At 38.0% G+C, this 22,987-nt stretch overlaps 1 protein-coding gene across 3 annotated transcripts in view; it reads right to left on the reverse strand.

Annotated features, from left to right (window-relative positions):
• The window catches only part of TOPAZ1 (testis and ovary specific TOPAZ 1), a 103,454-nt gene extending 81,180 nt beyond the window's left edge, over positions 1-22,274 (reverse strand). For all 3 annotated transcript variants that reach the window (XM_075212397.1, XM_075212396.1, XM_075212398.1), the window contains exons 1-5: positions 21,241-22,274; positions 13,331-15,419; positions 12,605-12,675; positions 8,620-8,732; positions 7,427-7,479 (exon numbers count right to left, since the gene is read on the reverse strand). In XM_075212397.1, the coding sequence (XP_075068498.1) occupies positions 7,427-7,479; positions 8,620-8,732; positions 12,605-12,675; positions 13,331-15,419; positions 21,241-22,270 (3,356 nt within the window). In that variant the 5' untranslated portion in view covers positions 22,271-22,274. The remainder of the gene's footprint in view (positions 1-7,426; positions 7,480-8,619; positions 8,733-12,604; positions 12,676-13,330; positions 15,420-21,240) is intronic.
• Positions 22,275-22,987: the final 713 nt, after the last annotated feature.

Below are 22,987 nucleotides of genomic sequence, written 5' to 3' on the forward strand. Positions count from 1 at the left end.
GGGGGTATTCAATTGTTTGGCTTGACAGCCGAAAAACTCGCGCTCTAAAACTACTACCGTTAATACGGTAAAATTGCGCTTAAAAACCGTTCACACGGTAATTTACTCGCTGTATTTCAGCTCGCAGCTAATTACCGTATTAACGGTAATAGTTTTAGAGCGCGAGTATTTCGGCCGTCAAGCCGAACAATTGAATACCCCCCTTATAGTTTATCTAGTTATTTTCACTCATGAATCATTTAGATAATTTAGCTCATGAGTCACAGGATACATTCCCTTCCCTGTCAGCTCAAGGCACTGCACTGCTGCGTGCTGCATGTTATATACTGTAGTTCGGTTTACTACACCATATATACAAGAGAGATAAAGTGGAAACGTTGCACATAGCAACCAATCATTTTCTGCCATCTTATAGACTCTGCTAGATAAATGACAGAAGCCGATTAGTCATAATTGCCAACATTATGTTGGTTACATCTGGGAGTTCCTGGAACGGGGTATGTGCGTAGGGGGCGGGGCTTCACAAATTTCTCCATTTTGGTCCCGCCCCCAGTGATGTGATGCCTGTTTTGGGTCTTTACAGCTGTAAAAATTCCCCCCTAAGGTTTGATACATCTCCCCTATATCCTGATTGCACTGATCTCAATTTTAAAAGCAAAAAAGTGACACTTTATAATACTCTGAATTTGGGTCTCATTTGCATATTACAGAAATAAGAAATAATGAAAATGTAATTAACTTTGCAGAGCTAAACATGTCACTACTAGTTTTTGTATAAGTGATTGCCCTTTTTAAAATATTAAAAATGATCTGACATATTAAACTTATCTGATCAATTTAACAGGACTATAACTCATCTAATGAGTAGTAGATATGCCTACAGTATGTGTAATAGACTAGATCTATGTTTCCAATCACTTCTCTAAGCAGTATTCCAGAGCTAGTGATCTAACTGAACTAAATGAGCCAAATGAGTGAAATGAACTAATCTTTTGAACTAATCTTGTGTGAACTAGATCAGAATGAATTAATCTTCAAAATGAACTAGATTTCCCATCACTACCTTAAACCTCTAGATGTCACAGCTGTGTCTACTGCTGACCTCCCAACCTATGCATATCTATGCCACCCCTGGATGTATTTGCATCATCTAAATATATGGTTTTCATTTTTTTATTTTTAGATATTCTGGCTACTGCCTCATCTATTGCAGGAGAATCGTCCCAAAATTTTGAATCCTGAATTTCACAAGGGTAAAGGTGGCTCAGTTTTGTGTTATTTAACATTCTTTTATCAGGGTGTTTCCATTACTTCATAGTTACTACCTTTACTATTTTATTTACAGGGAAAACTATGGCTTTCCTTCTTGAAAAAGTATATCTTGAGAGTGTTCTTTCTATGTTATATCCTCAATATAAATTATCTTATACATGGTAGATAATTAAAAAACAAGTACGAACTGCTAGCGGAATACGATCTCTGTCGTCTGGCGGGTCCAATCTCCAAATGTACGGGAGTATACTTACCATTTTAGTGTACACAACACATACTCTAGAATATATATGGTTCTGACAGACAAATGGACATTACAGCACACTAACACAGTTAATATCCTTCCTATCACATGCTCAGACCATGCCCCGATAGAATGTACCTGGAACCTAAATCTTACTAAAATCCCCCCGAGACCGTGGCGGATGCCGGCCTATTTACTTACCTCCTTGGAGGCCAGGCTCGGTTTGTCAGAAGCACTGGCGCAATATATCCAGGTGAATAACCCAGGGGATACTTCCCTTTCCACCCACTGGTGTGCAATGAAAGCAGTTTTACGTGGTTCAGCTATCCAAATTGGTGCACGCTTGAAAAAGCAATACCTTTTTTCGTCAACATATGCTTGAATCTACTCTAATTACTCTAGAATCACAAAACCAGTCACGCCCCTCTAAAGTCCTCCAAAAAGAAATAAATGATATCAGGAAACAGCTTAATACACTTTTTATATCTCGCATGAAATCAGCCCTTACTAAACTGCGCCAGAAATTTTACTCTACAGGCAATGGAGCCAGTCGTCTTTTGGCCCGCAAACTCAGAGGGAAGCAAGCTAGGAACCAAATAAAGACTCTTCACGACTTTAGGGGTAATAAGATCCACAATCCCGCTGACATAGCAAACCAATTCGCTAAATATTATGCCAGATTATACAACCTATGGGACGACAAAGACAAAGTGCAGCCATCAGAATTGTATATCTCTACCTTTCTTCACCACCTTAATCTCCCCTCGTTAGATCTTGAAAGTTTGAAGCAGATTAGTCTCCCTTGGTCTCAGCGAGAGGTTATCAAGTGCCTCACTAGAGACAAAGCCCCTGGTCCGGATGGCTTCGTTAATGCCTTCTACTCCACATTCCGGTCGGAACTGGCCCTGCTCCTTACCAATCTATATAATAATGTTCTGATGGGTGGTAACTTCCCAGCTGAGATGTTAGAAGCGCAAATATTAACGATCCCCAAACCTTGGTAAGGATCACTCTGACTGCAAGAACTATAGCACTACTTAATACTGATCTAAAAATTTACGCTAGGTTGATAGCTGATCGCCTGAATCCCTTCCTACCTCAGTTGATCCACCCGGACCAGGTGGGCTTAATATTGGGTCGCCAGGCGTCAGATAATACATGACGCACTCTAGATGTGGTGGACCTTTTGTCCGGGACCGGAGAAGAGCTAGTTATGCTTTCTCTGGATGCAGAGAAAGTGTTCGATAGGCTCCACTGGCTCTATATGAAAGAAGTTTTACTCAAATTTGGGTTTCAGGGTAACATCTTACACTCCATATTAGCTCTATATCAGGGTCCCTCTGCAAGAGTATTTAGCAACAGTTTTTTATCCTCTCACTTCCCTATTACCAATGGAACAAGGCAGGGGTGTCCCCTTTCTCCTCTGATGTTTGTCATGGCCATAGAGCCTTTAGCGCATACTATTAGACATTCTTCCCATTTCCCAGGCATTACTTTTCACTCTCATACACATAAGTTATGTTTATTTGCGAATGATGTATTTCTATTTGTTACCAGCCCGGAGACCTCGTTGCCAGCCCTGAAGCGCATCCTAGATGACTACAGCTCAGCTTCATTTTATAAATGAAATATTACTAAATCAGAGGTCCTGCCTATTAATATACCGCAATCCTCACTATTGTCTTTGCAAAAGAAATTTCCGTTTGTCTGAGTAAAGGACTCTTTGCCGTATCTGGGCATTCATATTCCCCCTACCCTGTCTACAGTATTTGAAACTAACTTCACTCCAATTTCTTTGCATCTTTCCTCCCTAGCCAAGAATTGGCTTAACTTCGAGGTCTCCTGGCTGGGTCGCATAGCTGTTTTCAAAATGATGTTATTACCCAAACTGATGTATATTTTTCGTGCTATTCCCTATATTGTGCCTAGGCGTTTGATGGCCCGCTTTCATACGTTAATGATGTCCTATGTGTGGCGGCAGAAACGCCCCCTCCACTCCCATAAACGTATGGCCCTATCTAAACAACGTGGGGGGGCTAATGCTTCCCAACTTATCTTGTTACCAAGAGGCTTGCATATTGAGCCATCTGCGGGATTGGGTGCTCCCCCTCACTTCTAAGCCATGGGTAGATTTGGAGATAGCCTTGTGCCCCAGCTACCCGTTGTTGGACCTTCTTTGGACACCCAGGAAGGTACGCCCATCTGTTGTATGCAGGCTACGGTCCATTTCGGATGCCATGCAGGTGTGGGATAGAGTTATTGGGTTGCACGCCAACTTTGTACTCCCGTCTCGTAACCTCTCTCTCCAGGCAGTGGGTCAGCTCATTCCAGATCTAAATCTTGCCTTTTGGAAAGCTAGAGGGATTTCCTCCATGTCGGATTTCTTTGCCCAAGGCCTTTTTCTTCCCTTTTCTCAGCTCCAGGATCGCTTTAGCTTGCCATCCTCAGACACATATAGGTACTTGCAAATCAGCCACTGGGTCAGAACTGTTTCTAGGACCCCCTACTCTCTTAGTTCACTCCCAACAGCAGTCATTCATTCCATTCCGCCATCAAGAGGTTTTAACAAAGCTGTTCCATCTATACTGTTACCTTAATTGAGGACCAAAAACGTGCAGCTATAGAGATATTACGAATCTCATATATCTAGCTAGTGTGGATTCACTCTGCCACGCAAAGGTTCTCCCAATGTTGTGAGCTCACACGAATTACGTTTGAACCAATATACATATGTTTATTATTACACTCTCGGGAAATGCTGTTATTACATAGGTGCACCTAATGTATGCGTTTTCTCGTGGTATTACCAGAATGTTTCTGCATGCAATATGATTATGTTCATGTTATTTTAATGATATTAAATAATTTTAAAATCCACATTGCATTTGCTGGTCTTTGGAGGACTTTTTAGTACTACTGCATTTTTTATTAGCTGTCAAAGATAGATTGACGAAGAGAAGCGGGAGAGGCGGAATAACGTTTTGGTATCATTACATTTATTCCCTGATCCCCCCCAACTAAAACACCTGCACAAACCCAGTGGGAGACGGATGTGAATTTAGTGCTCACTGAGCGACAATGGGAAAGAATTTATGTAACTTCCCACCGTATGTCTAAACGCATTAATCATACCGAGATGCAGGTTAAACTCCATAACCGGCTATACCTTACCCCGGAACGGTTACACAGGTTCTGGCCAAGCCAATCAAAATTCTGTTGGTGTCAATGTGCCCAAATAGCCGATATCTTCCATGTATTCTGGTTATGCCCGGTGATTGAACCGCTGTGAAGCGAGGTATTTGCTTTGATTTCTTCAGTCTTAAAGACGCCTGTTGCTCCAGACCCAGCTCTGGCTCTCCTCCACATCTATCCGACTTCTATTCCAAAGCACGATCGCTACCTATTGGGTCACATATTGATTGCTGCTAGAGCAGCAATAGCACAAAATTGGAAGTCTCAAGCTCCTCCTACCACTGCCCGCATCATCTCAAAGATACAGTACAGCTTTGAGATGGAAACAGATACGCCCTATGCCTCATCTGCATCAGCTCCCATCATGAAGTGGTTTAGGTGGCATGTTTACATTACGGATGGCCCTGGGTCTCCCCAGGATATTTCTGGTTTCCCAACAGCTCACTCTCCAGAGGCTCTTAAAGAACGCCCCCAGTCAATTGATCAGCTTGCATCCCCAGTTAGCCCTCCTATGGTGGAGACACTTTCAGAATGCCAAAATGTAGGCTGATATGCATTGCTACATTTTCCTATCTTAAAATGTATATTGTTAATACTGTGTGCTTTATCTTAATTTAGTGATCCTTCTCCCCCTGCGTGGGGACTCCCTATGTGTTTTCCCATGTCTGTATTTCCTTTTCTGTACCCCATATACCTTTGGAAAAATTTTATAAAAATATTGATGCGAAAAAAACCCCGAAATAAAATCACTCATCTGTCACAGATTCTGCCTCCTGATCAGAAGATTCTGAAACTTCTGATTAACATATATGAATTGCTCCCGATTCAGGAAACTGCATCCTCACTAATTACAGATCTTGTTCTATTGGGTCTAATTTATTTGAAATCTTATTTTGTGATAAACATGTTAGCTAGAGCAACTTTTATCCATTTTAATAGCTCTGCCAAGTGAGCAGGACTCCGATGTTCACGCTCAGGAGGATTACAGCATAATTTGCTAGTGTATCCCTGAGGCATTGCTTTATTCAATACAGTGCATTTTTTAAAAACTAACCTGATTAAAAAGTAATAAAATATAAGTTGCCCTGCTTTCCTTGTCTGAGGATGTTTTCCCTTCATTTCTGTGACTGTATTAAATGCACTTTTACAGAAACTATTCTGTAACTAAAGTCACTATTACAGAATCTACTATATTGATTATTCACCGTGACTTTGCCTCAGCAGACTTTTTTCCCCGAGCAAAAAAACTCACTCTTTATAATACAGTGCAGTATTGTAATGTCCCTCGGAGCGTGCAATATCCTTAGTCCTGCTCCTCTGTGAGGCCGGTCTCTTCACCTCTCCTCGTACTCCCTAAAGTACAGTCACCGGGGACTTCAGGAGAGTAAATGTTTCCGCAGACTTATCCTCTAGACTGAAGACAGGAAATTATGCAGGTAGTGGGGCAGACCATCCTGACATACCTTCCGAGGGGCGTCTTGTCCTGACTCTAGAGAAGGAGGGATTGATTAACCCATGAATGTGTGCTGCCATGGATGAAGAGGAAGGTAACTCTTACAACAAAGGATACACCCTTTTATCTGTATCCAAGTTCAAAAAAATTTCGTTTTTTTTGTATTTAAAATGGATTGGCTGGAAGCCTCTATACATAAAGTTTGAAAACTCCCGATTTGGTAAAGTTTCATTGATACGCTTCCTCATGATACAAAGCTACAACAACCTACGGGATGGTACGAAACTTTACTACTACTAAATGATCTGCCAATACAAAGACACTTGAAAAGATGTCATCCTATCATCCTACCCCCCCCCCCTCATCTACTATGACTAATGTTTCAGTTAGATACCCCACACCCCTTTCCTCAAACACTCTCCTCCTTCCCCAATCTGTACCCATGGTTGCCTTTCTCAGAATGATACCCATATGCTTTTAATCTTCACCACTATCTTTCCCCCGTACCACAACTCTCTACTTCAGAGGGACGGTACGAGAAGAATCTATGTTTGATACAGGAACAGATGAATGTTAATTGTATGCTATAATATTGTTGCTTTTAATCTCTTCTCTTCTGTACACCTGTTGACAACATACAGTTTAAAAGATGTTGAGCAATTTTACTCCAGGAAATAAAAAACTAGATTATGCATCACAACCACTGCCATACACTAATATATGTTCCCAAACTCATATGCGATTGAAGTTCTCCAAAATTTAAGCTGAATTGCAAAAACTTTTAAACAGGGGGGAATAAAAAATTAAAAAAAAATACACAACTAGTATAATTCTAAAAATCCTTAATATACTTTGCTATATATTGGAAGCTTCAGGCAGCAATACTAGCCTTTCAAGGGCAACCAAAGATGCATTCCTGCCAAAACCCAAAAGGAAGGGGAGTTTAAAGCCACGTGCTTCAAGTAAACCAGGCTTACATAACATTTCCACTTATGGTAATTGAAGGCTAATACCCAAAGACTGAACAAATAAACTGTGTAAGTAAGAAGTACTTCATCAACAGCAGTACCGCCATATAAGCTGCTTTGAAGATACAACAGTTTAGTGTCAAGGCTAGTGGTATCATGAGTTACATTTTCTCCACGTTGTGGACATGGCTTTAACCTCCATGGCTACAAATCCTAAATGCAAGGTATGGGAAATAGGTGGAGCTCCAAATAAATTAAACTTACATGAGAAAAGAAGAACCCTGCAACTATACCAACCTGCTTTCACCTCCCTCTGACTTTTCTGTATGGCAGATTTCTTGGAGTTTGCCCTGTTATAAGAACAAACACAATTTTGCTCTCATTAAGTGAAACACAGACATACGATTTCATTTAGTGTTATCTAGGTATACAGCTTAAAACAATTTTCTGAATTTGATCAGTGTACATTTAAAACACCTATAACATTCCACTGCAGTATACATATATTATAATAATATAATACTATAAAGACAAAATAAAAAGCACCTGACCTACAGTAAGCCATCAAATCTATTAACTTTCAATTGAATATCATTACTGCTCCTTCTAGTAATTTTAGCTGTTATAGGCAGGGTCCCCTCTACCCTGTCATATGTTTGTCAGTCTTGTCTGAATGTCCCAGTTTATACTTTACACTGTATATGGTAAGCTGCATTGTTACTATTTACTCAAAGCCATTAAGGATTTCAGTTTGGAGCCATCAGAGGTTCCTCTTTCAGTGTGGAGTGAAATGCACCCTTGTGAACCATCCTAAGAGCTTGGATTTCTTTAGTTTTGCACCGGCCCAACAAGTGGTCTGGAAAACCAGGGCAAGAGGAATACCAATCTCTAACTGCCACTTGACATCACTATCTTGCCCTATCATTTACTTCACCCTGTAGTAAATCTAAATATGAATTATTAAACTGTTAACCTAATAATTTGAAACTTTCTCAAGACTTCTCAAGATAATTCATTTACCATGTATCTCAAAGTAGGAGTTGGAAAACAGTACTAAAATTTTCTAGCGAATTCAGTTTATCAAAAAATTGACTCCTAAAAAGGCATCAGACATTAGTTTCTAATTTTTTTTTGGTAGCGAAAGAGTCAACCTTCTCCACAGTTGGTGAAAGGGGCAAGATTTTTATATGGAACACACAAGTTTATGCAGCAGATACCCTGCCCAGGCTTACAAACATTTTTCACAAGGAGCGATTAGGATTCGAAAAGTTTTCAGAAAGGTTCGCTACATGGACATTGCTGTTATCCAATGAGGTACTTGAAAAGGCATATCATCCATCATCCAATTTATGTCAAAAGGTGATCCAACCTATTACACACACTTTACAAACCTTTTTAAAGATTTAGACTATTTAGTCATGCGCTCATGTGAACACAACTACCTATTTACTACTGATTTTGATCATGGATGAATCACTTTAAAAAGGCACCTTGTCTGGTTGCTCTGGGGGATCTCTGTGCTTCTCTGGTTCTGTGAGGAGTACAACATCTTCCCCATGTGCTTCTGGCAGAGAGCTGCATACAATATGTTTGTTTTCTGTTGCTGCCATAAAGAAAATTACATAAGTCAAAACAAGAGAAATAGTTATTATAATCGGCTATGTACTATTTTTGAAAGTACTCTAAACAATTTGACTGAATCTATTATGTTCATATAAACCTAGAATACCCCCTTCCACAAAGTAATAGATGTGGAAAAAAGACTAACAGACGATAAATAGGCATTTCTGTTGGAAACACTCAAAGTCATCAATATAGAACCAGCATGTTCCACAGCACTTTACAATAGGGAACAGCATTAAAACAAGAGTCAGCATTAACAAATAGGTAAAGAGGTCCTGGGTGTGAATTTATAACCCAAACTCAGGGTAACAGAGGAATCATGCCAGGGAAAAAAAAACAGTCTAAAACAAACAAAACAAAAAACGCCTAAATATGACGTCAAGACAAAAAGCCACAGTAATACGAGTGTTTTTCCCTCTTATATAGCAAGTTACGTTGCAGGCATAAATGGAACTGCTTTTTCTTAGCTGCCCTCCTACAAATCACAATCACCTTTTCAAAATCTCTCTGGTGAGTAGACAAATATGGCTACCAGTCACACACTCCTTTCCTACAGATTTCAGCATGTCATGTGATGACAAAGGGGGAGGATTTTACAGTGCACAGAGCAGATTGAGCTTAGATGGGCGTTCCCAAAGCCTCTCTGCTCATTACATCATGTTCCATATGACTGTGGTTGACACAAAAAAGTCACATGGCACTGTAGAAACTGTACAAAATTGAAACAAAGATTATTCTTATAGTCAGCCACGGAATTATGTTTAAAGCATCAAACCTACCTCGAAAAACGAACACCTTCTAAACCAGGCAAATTTAGAATGTTGGTCATTAACCATATAACAATGATTTCTCAAGCAAGATATAAATATATATTTTAAAAACACATTACTTGCACTTTGGTCTACATAGGTTTTTGATGGGATGTATTTGGACTTGTACTATGTGCTAAACAGCTCTTAATTTCTGTTATCTTTACCAGCCACTCTATCACCAATTTACTTGCATTGGCCGGTTTCTTATTTGGTCAATATTATATTTGTAAAAGTTTTATTTCTCCCTTTTTTAATTCTATTTACATTTACAAATTTATTATTACATTCTTAGGTCACTGAGTTCTGTAAAAACGGAGAGGGACTTCTGTTATATGGATCTTCTTGAAGCTTGTATTTTGTATACACTTTAATCATCATATGTGTATATGTTTATATTTACACTCCAGATATAAATAGTCACAATATTTGGTCACTTTAAAAACATTTTTCTTTCACTTCTATTCTTTGCTCTACAAATCACACCTTCAACCTTATTATATACACACACACTTCCGGTTTTAGTGTGCAATATGCAAGTTTGTTACGTACAGTTGACATGGATTACTAATAAACATCTCTTAAATAACCATTTAAGATTTAGCCATGTATGGTTATAATCACCTTTACCTACCACTGTTAGCCTCTTGACAAAGCATGTATGTGAAATGTATTGGTGCTGGAGGGAGGAAGGGGGGGTCTTCCAGGTCTGATCTCATCTTGCAATGGGTATCCAAACTGGCTTTTTTTATTTACATTACAAAATAAAGACCACTATCTTTTGCTGTCTCTTTTACATCTACTACTTGTAGTTCTTCCCTTTCCAGGTACATGTGAACAGGATATATTTTAACTGACTATGTTCTGCTTGGTAGTGCTCAAAACAAATACATTCAATATCTATTCTTTGTTAGTAAACACCATTGTTGTGACAACTGAATAACATATGCAGGTGTTATCACTATATGGTGCTGGCAATTATATTTGTGCCTTTTATTCCTTTGTGGATAACATTTTTGCATCCTTCTGGTACATGTCATTTCTCTTAAATTTCTTTTTGTACATTCATTTTAAAAGGATGCAGTTGATCAGTTTCTGCTTTTATACTTGTTTTATGTAATAAATCAAATTATATATTCTTTACCACTTTGGCGTCTCCATATTTTTGTACATATTGGGCCTGAGTCATTAAGGAGAGCAAAGCATAAAAAAGAAGTAACTCTACACCTGGGCAAAACCATGTTGCATTGGAGGGGGAGGTAAATTTAAAATGTGGGGACAGATTGATAGTTGGGGTTGGGCATGTCCTAGATCAACTTTAAATTTCAGTGTACAAATAAAGCTATCAAGTATTTGTACGCTAGATGAAAAACAAGCTAGTATTTTACTTATGTACAAAATAATAAACTAATTTGCACCCCTTGCATTCTAACATGGTTTGTCCCAAAGAACATTTACTCCTTTTTTTGCCTTACTTCCTTAATGACTCAGACCCATTGTGTGTATTGCCCTTTATTCATTCTAATGCAAATTAGGTTCCACCTTCCCAATAATCTATGGTATCATTTTAACTGAGCATATGTTTAGGTTTCTGGTGGATACAGTGGCATAGTTCCTTCTATAGCCACCTTCTTACAGGTCAGTGTAAAGTTAATCCATCCTCTGGGTAGCTATGACTATTAGACCATCTACTGGCAGAAGAATGTGCACTCTGACCTCCACAAGTTGCCAGCTTTCAGTAAACTGTTTGTGAATGATCACATGAGATCAGCAGCACGTGAACTTGAACTTTTTAAAATTATGCCCAAGGCATTTATGACAGAGAGGGGAACAGTTTCCACCTTCAGTTTTGAAAATAATGGGACGAGTGTTTTCTGCACACTGCAGTTACTCAGTGCTTTCTATTAAGGTTACATTTTGAAAACTGCATGATAGGTAACACCATCTCTCTTGAAATGTTTAGGTCCAATTTAAAAGTCTAGTAGATTGTGTTTATGTTGAATACAGCAAAAAATTACATCACTGAGATTCAAAAAAAAGGGCAGCTTGAATACTTGACAATCGTATGAAACATTAAATAACTGTAATAAAGGGGGGACTATTTACTACAGTTATTGAAATTGCTAGCTCTATGTAACATTATTAAAAAGAAATCCCCACAACATCATCATCAATTTATTTCAGTAGTAACACTAGGTGTGTTCTCTTGCATGGGTCAACTGAATCAGGTAATCCATTCAAGGAATTATTGTTAGCTTCAAGTTTACATTGTATTTACTAAAAGATACAGCATTGGATCCATTAGTAATAAAATCACAAAAAGAAACAAGGGGAGTCCATGAAACCCTCTGCATGTATCTGGCTCTCACAACTGCAGCTGCTGCCTTAGAAAGTTGGAGAGCACCACTGCAAAAATCTATTTGCAAGGTTCATTTCAAAATGAGCCAATGTCAGTTCATCATCATCATCATTTATTTATATAGCGCCACTAATTCCACAGAGCTGTACAGAGAACCCATTCACATCAGTCCCTGCCCCACTGGAGCTTACAGTCTAAATTCCCTAATATAGACACACACACACACAGAGAGGGAGACAGACAGAGAGGGAGAGACTAGTGTAATTTTGATAGCAACCAATTAACCTACCTGTATGTTTTTGGAGTGTGGGAGAAAACAAGAGCACCCGGAGGAAACCCACGCAAACACAGGGAGAACATACAAACTCCACACAGATAAGGCCATGGTTGGGAATCGAACTCATGACCCCAGTGCTGTGAGGAAGAGGTGCTAACCACTAGGCCACTGTGCTGTCATCAGGCAGATGACAAAGGTGTCTCAGGTTACCTACCATTATTGGATTGAATGAAGAATCACCTATTAGACTGTGGATAGCATGCTTTATTGCAGATGTGAAAAGGGCAACTACACTTAAACTATTTTGCTATTACATGATCTTAAGGTGTTTTGGCAAGTGTACTAAATAATTAAAGTATGGATAATTTTTTGTAGTAACTAACAAAAATTAAGGTTCTTGGTCTTACCAGCAGAAACAACATTTGAGGTTATGCAACTGTCAGAAGAAGAATCTTCTATTCTTTGGGTTTGCGATTTACTGTAAAAGAAAAAAAAAAACATAAAAACAAACAAGTGACACATAAGTACAACAAAGGATGATACTAACTTTATATTTGTTCATAAAAGTGGTTTACAGAATTTACTGGTTTCAAATCCAAAATCTATTCATTCACCCTTTCTGCTTCATTATGCTGCAAGTACAAACTAAATATGGTTTGCAGACTGTACAATTCATAAATACTTAAAGGATTGTTCACACCGTTGTAAGAATCACATTAGAGGTATCATGTAAAATGGTCTTAGGCTAAATTATGACATCTGACTAGTTTCTAAATCTTGAGTAATCAAGCGGACTGTGGAAAGAATCTTAAAAAAAAAAAATTCAAGTAGAAACCGAATAAAAATTTTGTCAAACAATTCGACGTAAACATGACTGAGCTACTGATTTTATCATGAAAGATTCTGTATCACAAATGAAGATATTTATAGTATGATCCTATTAATAAAGCCAATATTGGGACAATACATCTGTTCCTATTGAAACAATTTTTTGGCTTTGCATCTTTTCAAAATGCAGCACTGGTGAGGGAAAGACAGTCTACAGTGATGTCACAACACTGTGTGCAATCATGGGAAGGAGGGTGAACCATAACCAAATGCTTCCCCCAATACTGAAGAGAACGTTACAATACCTTTCATAAGCTGGGGATGCCTTTTTCTTTGGAAGCTTGCAAATTAATGGCACAATCTTTGGTTCTGAACTAGAGGCATTACTGTAAGCATTATGACCGCGGCTCTTTGAAAAACGTGTCTCTTCCTCACTGGAAAAGCCAAAAAGATCTGGATCATCTTGAATGACATCTAGAACCAATACGTCCTCTTGATAAACATTCAAGATATCTGGCATACGTTTTTTCATTAAAGGTCTTTTCTTTGATATTGGCACAAGTGTGACTGGAGATTCACTAATGCCTACATGTTTCAATGAATCATCTTTATCAAAAAGACTCGTAGGAAAAGACGCCGAATGCGAGTCAATGATTGACGTGCCATCCACAGATTCAGATGAAGTGCGATCTCTGCAGTTGTGATTATCGTCTAATTCCGGGACATTCCTCTCTAGACTTTTCTCTGTGGGGACCTTTGGTAAACATTCCATCACAAAACCAGTGTCTGAGTTTTGCAAGAAAGTGCTTGTGGAAGAAGATATCTCAATTGTTAAATCTTTATCTAAAATTGGAATACTACTATGGTGCAAATTACTGGTCTCTTTATTATCCAACAAAGAAAAATGGTTAGCTTTAAGTCCCTCTTCAATACCATGTTTTAGAGGCCTTTTGAAGATTGTTTTTGGTATTGGTTTTAATTCTAGTATTGTAACAGATTTTGCAGGTTGTTTGGAAATGTGATTGTTTTTAGAAAGTGGATTAGTGTACTGGATGTTGGCATTTTGAATGTTATTGGGTTCAAAAGCTATGCTAGTTGCTAGATTTTCATAGCTGCTTTTAGTGTCAGATGGTAAAGGTACGGCAGTAATGTTTGAGTCAGTTGCTTGACCAGCACTGAAGAGAACGTCACTTATTTCCTTCTCATCATTCTTCTTAAGGGATTCATCCAAGGAACAAATGCTGGAGTTAAAATCAAGAGGTGGTATAGTTTCCAAGTTCACCTTTCTCTTTTTACCTTCCACTTTACTGTCAATGTCGTCTGTTCTTTCCTGTAGGTTTTCATCTGTAATAGTTTCAAACAGAGATTGCATGTCATTTGGGTAAACCTCAAGTGACTTCTCGGCTTCAATGCCCAAGATTTCTGTATTTTGACTATCGGCTGCTCTTTTCCGTGTAAAAGTCCAAACACAGGTTCTAGCACAAGAACACTTCCATATAGTCTTCCCAGTAAATGGTATGATCCGTTGGCATGATACATTTACCATTTTTTCATGTTCTGGAGAATCAGAGCAACCAAATATCCTGGGAGACATTCTTAGAAGTGTTGAACACTTGATATCAATGGAGTCTTGATCGCTAATCTCCTCTTCTGACACAATAGGTGCCTGCGTACGATAGCTGTCCCAAGAAATCTCACGTTCTTCAATTGTGTTCAGCTCAGAAGCTTCATTCATTAAGTTCAAATTTACTGCTGCGATAGAATTATTATTATTTATCTCTTTACTCAAAAGATCAAAATGTGAACTTGATGATATGGCACTGTCTGCGTGTTCCACCCTACATTGGTGTCCTTCATTGCTCGCTGTCATAGTCCCACAATCGGACCTTGAGCTAGAACCATCATCTCCTTCAATGCACACGTTTATTTTCTGTGCATGCTTTTTAGATTTCCACTTTAAATTTATTAACCTTGGTTTTTGATTTGGTTTCTTCTCATCGGATACAGCTTCAAATACTTCTTTGTTTTCTGACAGGCTAGAATTGTTAGAGGCTACAGTGTCAACAAGAGTGACCTGTTTTTGCATATGCAGCTCCTTGGTAGAAACCACACCTTCCAGTTTTATCGTTTTGGTCTCGGAGCAATGTAGTTTATGTAGATTTTTGCAGTTTTGCAACCTTACTGTTGGGTTTGGCAGATTTGGAGTGTAGGTGCAACAAGTCTTTGACGGGCATTTAATAATCCTTTTCTCTGATATTATACAATTTATAGTTTTTTGTTCATCCTTCAGCATACAAGGATCACACGTTTGCGTTAGGCATTGAGTATTCTTTTCTGCAGAGTATGGGACTTCTTTTGCTAAATGTGAAACGACACAGTCACTTCTATTCTTTCCTTGAAAAGAGAAAAAAAAAAAAGAAAAAATGAATTTAGCCAAATCTAAAGAGTTAAGTAGTTTTGGACAGAGTAATATATTGTCAGTTATATTCTCAATAAATCATTCTGTAGAGAAATCTAAGATTTCATGGAACATGACCAACACACTTTAGAAAGTATTAAAACCTATTGGAAATGTCTTCATTAATTGCAATGAGGAAGTAAAAGTTTCTCCATATGAAATTAAATATAATGGTCTTTTATACGAAGACATTTTTGGCAGTGGTCCCAGTTAGGCTCAAGACCAAACATCACATATTTTGACAATGATTTTTTTTTGGTACTCGGAATGGACAGTGTAGAAACATCTTTACAGAAAGATAAGTGTTTAGGCCTTCTTTGAGATATGGTTAGTAATACTTTTCTCAGATGCTGGAAAAACCCAAATCACATGTTTAAAGACACAGCTTTTGATATAAAACTAGAATACTTATGGATGACCCTCCAAATCTCTTTGAAGATAGGGAACCACGCTGAAATTAATGTGACAAACTGGTATTCACTTTTTGTATATTCTAATTTTTACATACAATGGATGCAGTGGCCACTGGATTCTAGCTTTAATGTCATGTTACATGTTTTTAATTATCTTTGTAGCAACACAAGTTTAATTCTGAAACATGTACAATTATTTCTGTATACTGACAGCTGTAATATGTTGGACATCCAAGAACATGTTTGAGAGAAACATGCTAAAAATGTCATGTTTTAAGGAAAAGAAGAAAAACTTCACTACTTTTCTACATCACAATTCCACCATTATTTGAATTTTGTTTATTAATTAATTTTGAATTAATTTAACAGTATTTAGTGTTTTCCACAGCCTTATCCTTCAAAATTAAAAGTAACTTTCCTAAAGGGGAAAAAGAAAAAACAAAAAGTAAATTTATTGTCAAACCCAACATTGTGGGATGATTAATTGTATTTGCACAAGTGTTTTCTAAAGATTATTTACATCTCCTAGCTATAAATACAATACTAATTATTGAAGCTTACATTGGTTTTCTTTTTAGTAAAGAAAGGGCTCTAACACTCATCAAAGCCAGCGCCAAGTAATCTTCCTTAAGCATTGGGGAGAATCTAAAGATTTATTTTATGTGCAATTCAAATTCCTGAATTACTGCCTTGCAATACATCCCAGTCTATGGAAATGTACTATGCAGAGGAGGTCTTGCAAATCAGTGTTTGTCAGTGATTTTACAGCAAGCATAACCAACATGTTATTTTGCTACAGGAGCTCTTGGTTCTACAGCCGCCTTTTGGCCATGGCTCAATCTCTATGAAATGGTTGTCTTGTATTTTTCGGTACATTTTACATTCATGCTTCATCTGTAAACATATCAATCTTTGGGATTAGGTGTAGACAAATAAAAATCTAATTAGGCATGTAAATATGAAATACTTTGTTATGTAGTCTCATCTATGATACACTTTGCAAGTTTCTTCTCTCCTGAGAGCAAAGTTATTAATCTACATAACGTTTTTTGGTATGCATTTTATAGTCCAGTTATTAAAAACATGAAAAAATCCATCCCCCAAAAAAACCTGAAAGGACGTGTCACTAAAGGTTCAGAAGTAGTCTTAAGTGGCATCTGAGATTCAGCCAAGCGCATAGTGTCTAACATAGTAGCCTCTCACTTTCCGCTGCAGTACTTCAAAGCTGTCCTACATACACTTTCCTTTTTAAACTATATTGCCCATCACCCCTAATTCACTGAAACTTATATAGCTTCATGTACCATCATTAGCAGCTATTTATATAGTACCACTAATTCTGCAGTGCTGTACAGAGAACTCACTCACAGCAGTCCCATTAGAGCTTACAGTCTAAAATCCCTAATATACACATGCAGACAAAGAGACTTGGGTCAATTTGATAACAGCCAATTAACCTACTAGTAAGTTTTTGGAGTGTGGGAGAAAACCCACATTAACACGAGGAGAACATACAAACTCCACACAGATAAAGCCATGATTGGGAATCGAACTCATGAACTCACAGTACCCAGTGCTGGCAGGCAGAAGTGCTAACCACTAAGCCACTGTGTTGCCCACCATCTCTCCGATACTCAAATTCATCTCTATTTCCCATCTAACTCCTTTGCCATCTAGCATTACTAAATCAATATCTGACATTTTGGCTTGGATCTCCCTTAACCATCTTTAATTCATTTTATCTAAAACAGAATGTGATATTTGTCTGATCTCAACCTACTCATTTCACTGAATTTTCCATCACCGTGACAAACATCGCCTACTTCCCAACATCTCAAAGTCATTGAACAAATCTTGCCACATTCACTTACAACCTCTTTAATCCATGCCCTTTTCAAAATATAGGACTCCTACAAGGCCTTAGGTTGGGTACACACTTATGCAATCTTACTTCAGATGCAATTTCAGTAACTATTTCACCAACAACGTCCCATTGAGCACACTTAATTTGTACACAACTACACAATGTACCTTCAGATCTGTGATAGTCATCTCTCAACCATTTGCTGAAAAGATTGTGGCTCTTTACTCCTCTCTAACAGTTTATCTTCACTCGTTTCTACCTGTTTGACACCACCAAGCAAGAACCTTGAGCTGCACTTGTTCAGTTTCTACTTTAAATTGTAAGCGCTTCTGAGCAGTGTCACGGGCCTAGGGCAGGGTTCCGTTGAACACCACGTACACAAGCGTTAGTACCCCAAGAGAACAGGACACCCCCCATGCAAGGCCTACAAGGCAAGTATGTCGTGATCATAAAACAAATGCCTCACCACGATTATTAGGCCATTACGGACAATTCAACAGGCCCTAGAGTAAACCACACTAACATCCCAAGGTGTGTGTGCGGGCAACAGTCTTCTCTACTGGGCTAACCAGTTGTTATTTTTTATTTTATTAGATCAAATTGGATACAAATTTTTAACGGAAAATGTTTTACTTGTATTTATAACTACATGTCCTAATTGCTTGTCCATTAATTACTCTTAGTGCACTATTACTTAACAACTTTTTGAAAAATCAGATATTCTGAAGTTTTAGCCAAGTGCTGCAGATTGCTCAATCTTAGTTTTCTAGAAATTCATATATGGAGCTTTATTGCATGTCCAATAACAAATCAACCTGACAAACACAAAAAGTACAAGTTGGTGTGGTCCATTTCATTTAATATTGTCCACTAATTTTTAACAATTGATTAAAAATGTTAAACTTGCTGTTAAAGGTTAACTTCAGTAGGAAATACTTCAAAAACACTCAAGGAAATATTCTGTAAAACTGATGACAATGGACATGCACCCACTAGAAAGAAATACACCAAATAACCATGAACATATTACAGCAATTTGTATGTCCAAATTATTTCTGAATTGTACAACTTCAAATATAACTGTTTACCCCAACAACTGTCAATACAATCTTTCCCCTGACATTCCAAGACATCTATATTCTTATTCTAATTGAACAATGGCCCCTGTGACCAAGTTACAAGAAAATGGATGAATGCTTGCACTGAATTACCAAATAACCTTTAATCAAAGCATGTCTGAGATACTATATTTGTTATAAGACACAAAATAATGCAAAACACTAAACAATAGTTTGAAACTCTGCGGTGACAACAGGCCTGAAATCTCCTCTACCATAGTAACTGGCAGTGCACGTGTTCGCACAGCGAAGTGTCGTTGGACATCACCGCGATAAGAACTGAATTATTCCCATTGTGTAAAGAATCTTAAACTGTTTGTCATTCATAAACTGTGTCTAACATTTCATATAAAAGGACTGGATAATAAATAAAAATGTTCACATTTCCAAAATAACGAGAATGTTTTCATTCGGTAGCTGAGCATATCAGGAAACTGACCATTTTAATGAAATACCTTTTTAGGACCTTTATATATTACAAATACAGAGGTCTAAAAACAGATAAATGAAAAGAAGCATCATCTACATCTTTACATACAGGTGTATGTAAATGTAGCAAGCCCACCTAGCAATGTACCGTGTGCGACACCAAACGTAGCATTAAGGAAATGCATGTGTCAAATTCAATTAGATTAACTTTGCAAATTCTTCATAAATGCATCAAACTTTAAATACGAGAAATGCTCAAAACATGCTCTGTCTAAGGTGGGTTTAAGAAACACTCTTTGGTATAATCAAGTCACTTTACCTCATTGCGAGGGAACAAGTGATCCCAGATGACAAGACCCTTCTCTCACCAGGCAAGACATTTGTCAAGCACATAATTTCATAAGATATATTTTATTTTTTTTAGATGTTGTATTTGCTCCCTTCAGGTTCACCTTACAATGCAGTGCTTCCAAACTCAGCATTTGTTGTCTGATAATGAACAGTAATGCAGTCAAATAATGAAACTGAAACATACCAAATTTTAGCCACTAATTTGTCAAGCCACTGTGTATTTACTGACAAAATACACAAATGAGGATAGAAATGTTGATATTTGCTGGGTGCCCTCTAGATCTATGAAGCCAGTTATATTGGGTGGCTTTAATGTGTATAGCTGACAATAACACCACGATTGTGTTTTTCTAATGCTGTCAACACATGGAGGGTTTTGTTGGTTATTTTTTGTTTTTATTCTGGGGAAAGTTACTTTTCCTTCAAGTATGTTTCAGTGGAAATATATAAATCAGACCAGTCGACAGCATCTACTCATATGCATGCTGCGATTTTCATGAGAGCTAAGCCACTTCAGACCGAACTGTCTGCAAAGAGGTGGTTCCCAATTGAACACACTGCACATATGGCAATCAGGTGACCCCAAAATCAGGTTCTGGAACCAAATTTGAGGGGTCATGACCCACAACTTCTCACAATCAAGACAATGCCCTATGAATGATCAGCCAAGACAACATAAAAAAATAAATTTTTGTTCCACTTTAAAAACTATCACATTTCAAATAAACCAATGATTTTAAATGGAAAATCCTAGTCACAGATTTGATTGAATTTGATAAAAAACAAAAAAACAAGTATTCAAACCATAATTAAAAACAAAAGGCTTACTTTCTACGGTCACTGATGAAACCAACAACTGTTACCTTAAAATTGACCAAAACGCAAGCTTAAAAGAATTAACGTGCATCATTTTTCTTAGTTAACAATGTATGTTGACAGTGACTAGGTCTGCACCACATATTTAACTGCTGTATTTCACACTTTGAATATAAACTGTTACTGAAAGCAGTTTTTTTGAAAAAGCGCTCACCTGAACAAGACCAATCAGGTTTGAGGGCTGCAATTGCAACTCTGGTCCAAAAAGATATATAATTTAGAGAACAGTGCCCTTTAAAATGAATATGGCTATCCAGAACCAAATAATCCACTCCTATTTCACCACTGTTCTTATGGACCTTAAGACATACAGGGGAAAATTGAATTCCCCCCCCCCCCCCCCCCGACACAACGCAGCGTTAAGCATATTACCGTTATCGTGGTAATTTTAACAGTAATAGTGGGCGGGGCACATTACTTTTGACAGTAATGTGGCCAACGGAATATGCCCCACTCTGTATCATAGCAATCAAAGTTAAACATATAGAAAACTAGGAACCTTTTATTAATATTTTCTGATTTACTAATATTTGTTAAATGAAAATTATCTATATCTCACACTAAAGCTATCAATTTTGTATTTAAGATTTTTTTCCTCTTTTCCCAACACTGTATCTTTAATACCAAACACTTATACCGAAAAGGGGCTGCAGGCTGCAAAACAACAAGCACATTGAGAGAAGGCTTAGCAAATACAGGGTCTTACTAGAATTTCTGAGCTCCATTTTTAAGCAAGCAAGCTTTTTGGGAGCATTCTTTTCTTCTGCATGTTGATCCATTCTAGGTTCTGGAAGCACATTCTTCACCTTACATTTCTGAGGTGCTGAGGAATCACCTGTCTTGTTTGAAACATTGCTTATTATAGAGCGCTGCTGAGCGGTCTGTGCTTTTAGCCTCTTCACCGTTTCCCTGTTATGCAATTCTGGATTCCCCTTCCTATTCCCCGGTTCCTTTGCGGCACTATTACAGCCCATCACCTGCCCATGCACACTCGAGCCACTTTTAGGAATGGCATCACTAACACATGACCATTTTTGCCCTGTGTTCGGAACGTCACATTTAATACTTATTTGAGACTTTGGCTTTCTACCTCTCCTTTTCACTCCTGCTTGTCTGGCTGCTTCACTATTCTGAACGCAACCTGGCTCTAGGACATCATTTAAAATAGCCGCATTAGAAACAGAAAGTTTTCTCTGTCCCACAGCTTTAATTTTTTCATTACTTATTTCTTCAGACACACTTGCATATTTTAGGTTTCCATCTGTTTCAATTGTCTTACATTTTGGCTTTCGTCCCCTCTTTTTAAACTGTTTTTGCTCACATGAAACACTAGGAACATCATTACATGACAGCTGATCACAACAAGACACATTAACACTTTTTGGCTTTCTCCCTCTCTTTTTTATTTGTCTTTGCACGCATAAGCCAATGCCACTTTTAGGTAGGACAACAGACTTTCCACTTTCTTTATTTAAACCTATCTGCTTTCCTTTAAGCTCAGCTGCATCACTTTCAAGAAGTGCCCTAATCTTTGGCTTTCTACCTCTCTTCTTAATAGCCACCACACAGTCATCATTCAATCCCCCAAGCACCTGCTGGCTAGAGTGCTGTATGGATGGCACTATACAATTATCTTTGGCACCATCCTCAAAAGCATCCTTTTTAGATGCTTCCTGATCAGATCCAGTTGTAGATAAATGGATTCTGGGCAGTTTTCTGGTGCGTAATTGAATCATTAGCTAATTATATGAAAGCAAGGAAATAAATGCAAGAAAAACTGTTCATTATCTAAGCAAAACTGTCTAAGTGTAACAATTTCAAATTAACCTTTTTGCCAACCTTCCCATTTTTGCAAAGGTACTTTTATAGTGAACAATCTCCAATTTGTGTTCTTACCAAAACATTTATATGCAAAAGTTTACAATTCAGAGTAAACATTAGCATGTAACATAGAGAAACTAAAAAGATTTTGGGTAGCTTCGAAAATAAGAAAAAAAACTAATAACTCTAAAATGCTCACTCAACTCTACCAGTTAACTTTACAAACGCAACATAAAAAAAAGTCACAAACACTGGTGAATGTAATATCAGACAGCAGTCATCTGTCGACTGTACACACAAAGGTCTATACTCCCAGTTTAGTGCCCCCGATGTGTATAGTACTCAGCCTAATACACTATACTAGGCCTCACACTGCTGATCGCCTAACAGATGACGTTGTCTTACACTAAAACTATGCTCCCAGCCACTAACACATGTCCGCGTCCCCCAACCACACTACTGCGCCCCCCAACCACACTACTGCGCCTCCCAACCACACTACTGCGCCTGATCCCTTCCCTGACCCATCATCCCCTGCAGATGCTGACACACGGCTGCTGCCTCCCATACTCTCTCCTCTTACAGATCTGCGCAGCCGTCAGGAACAACGCCCACATGTGGCTGAACCCGGA

Source organism: Mixophyes fleayi, chromosome 5 (genome assembly GCF_038048845.1).
Source record: "Mixophyes fleayi isolate aMixFle1 chromosome 5, aMixFle1.hap1, whole genome shotgun sequence".
Taxonomy (NCBI): Eukaryota; Metazoa; Chordata; class Amphibia; order Anura; family Limnodynastidae; genus Mixophyes; species Mixophyes fleayi.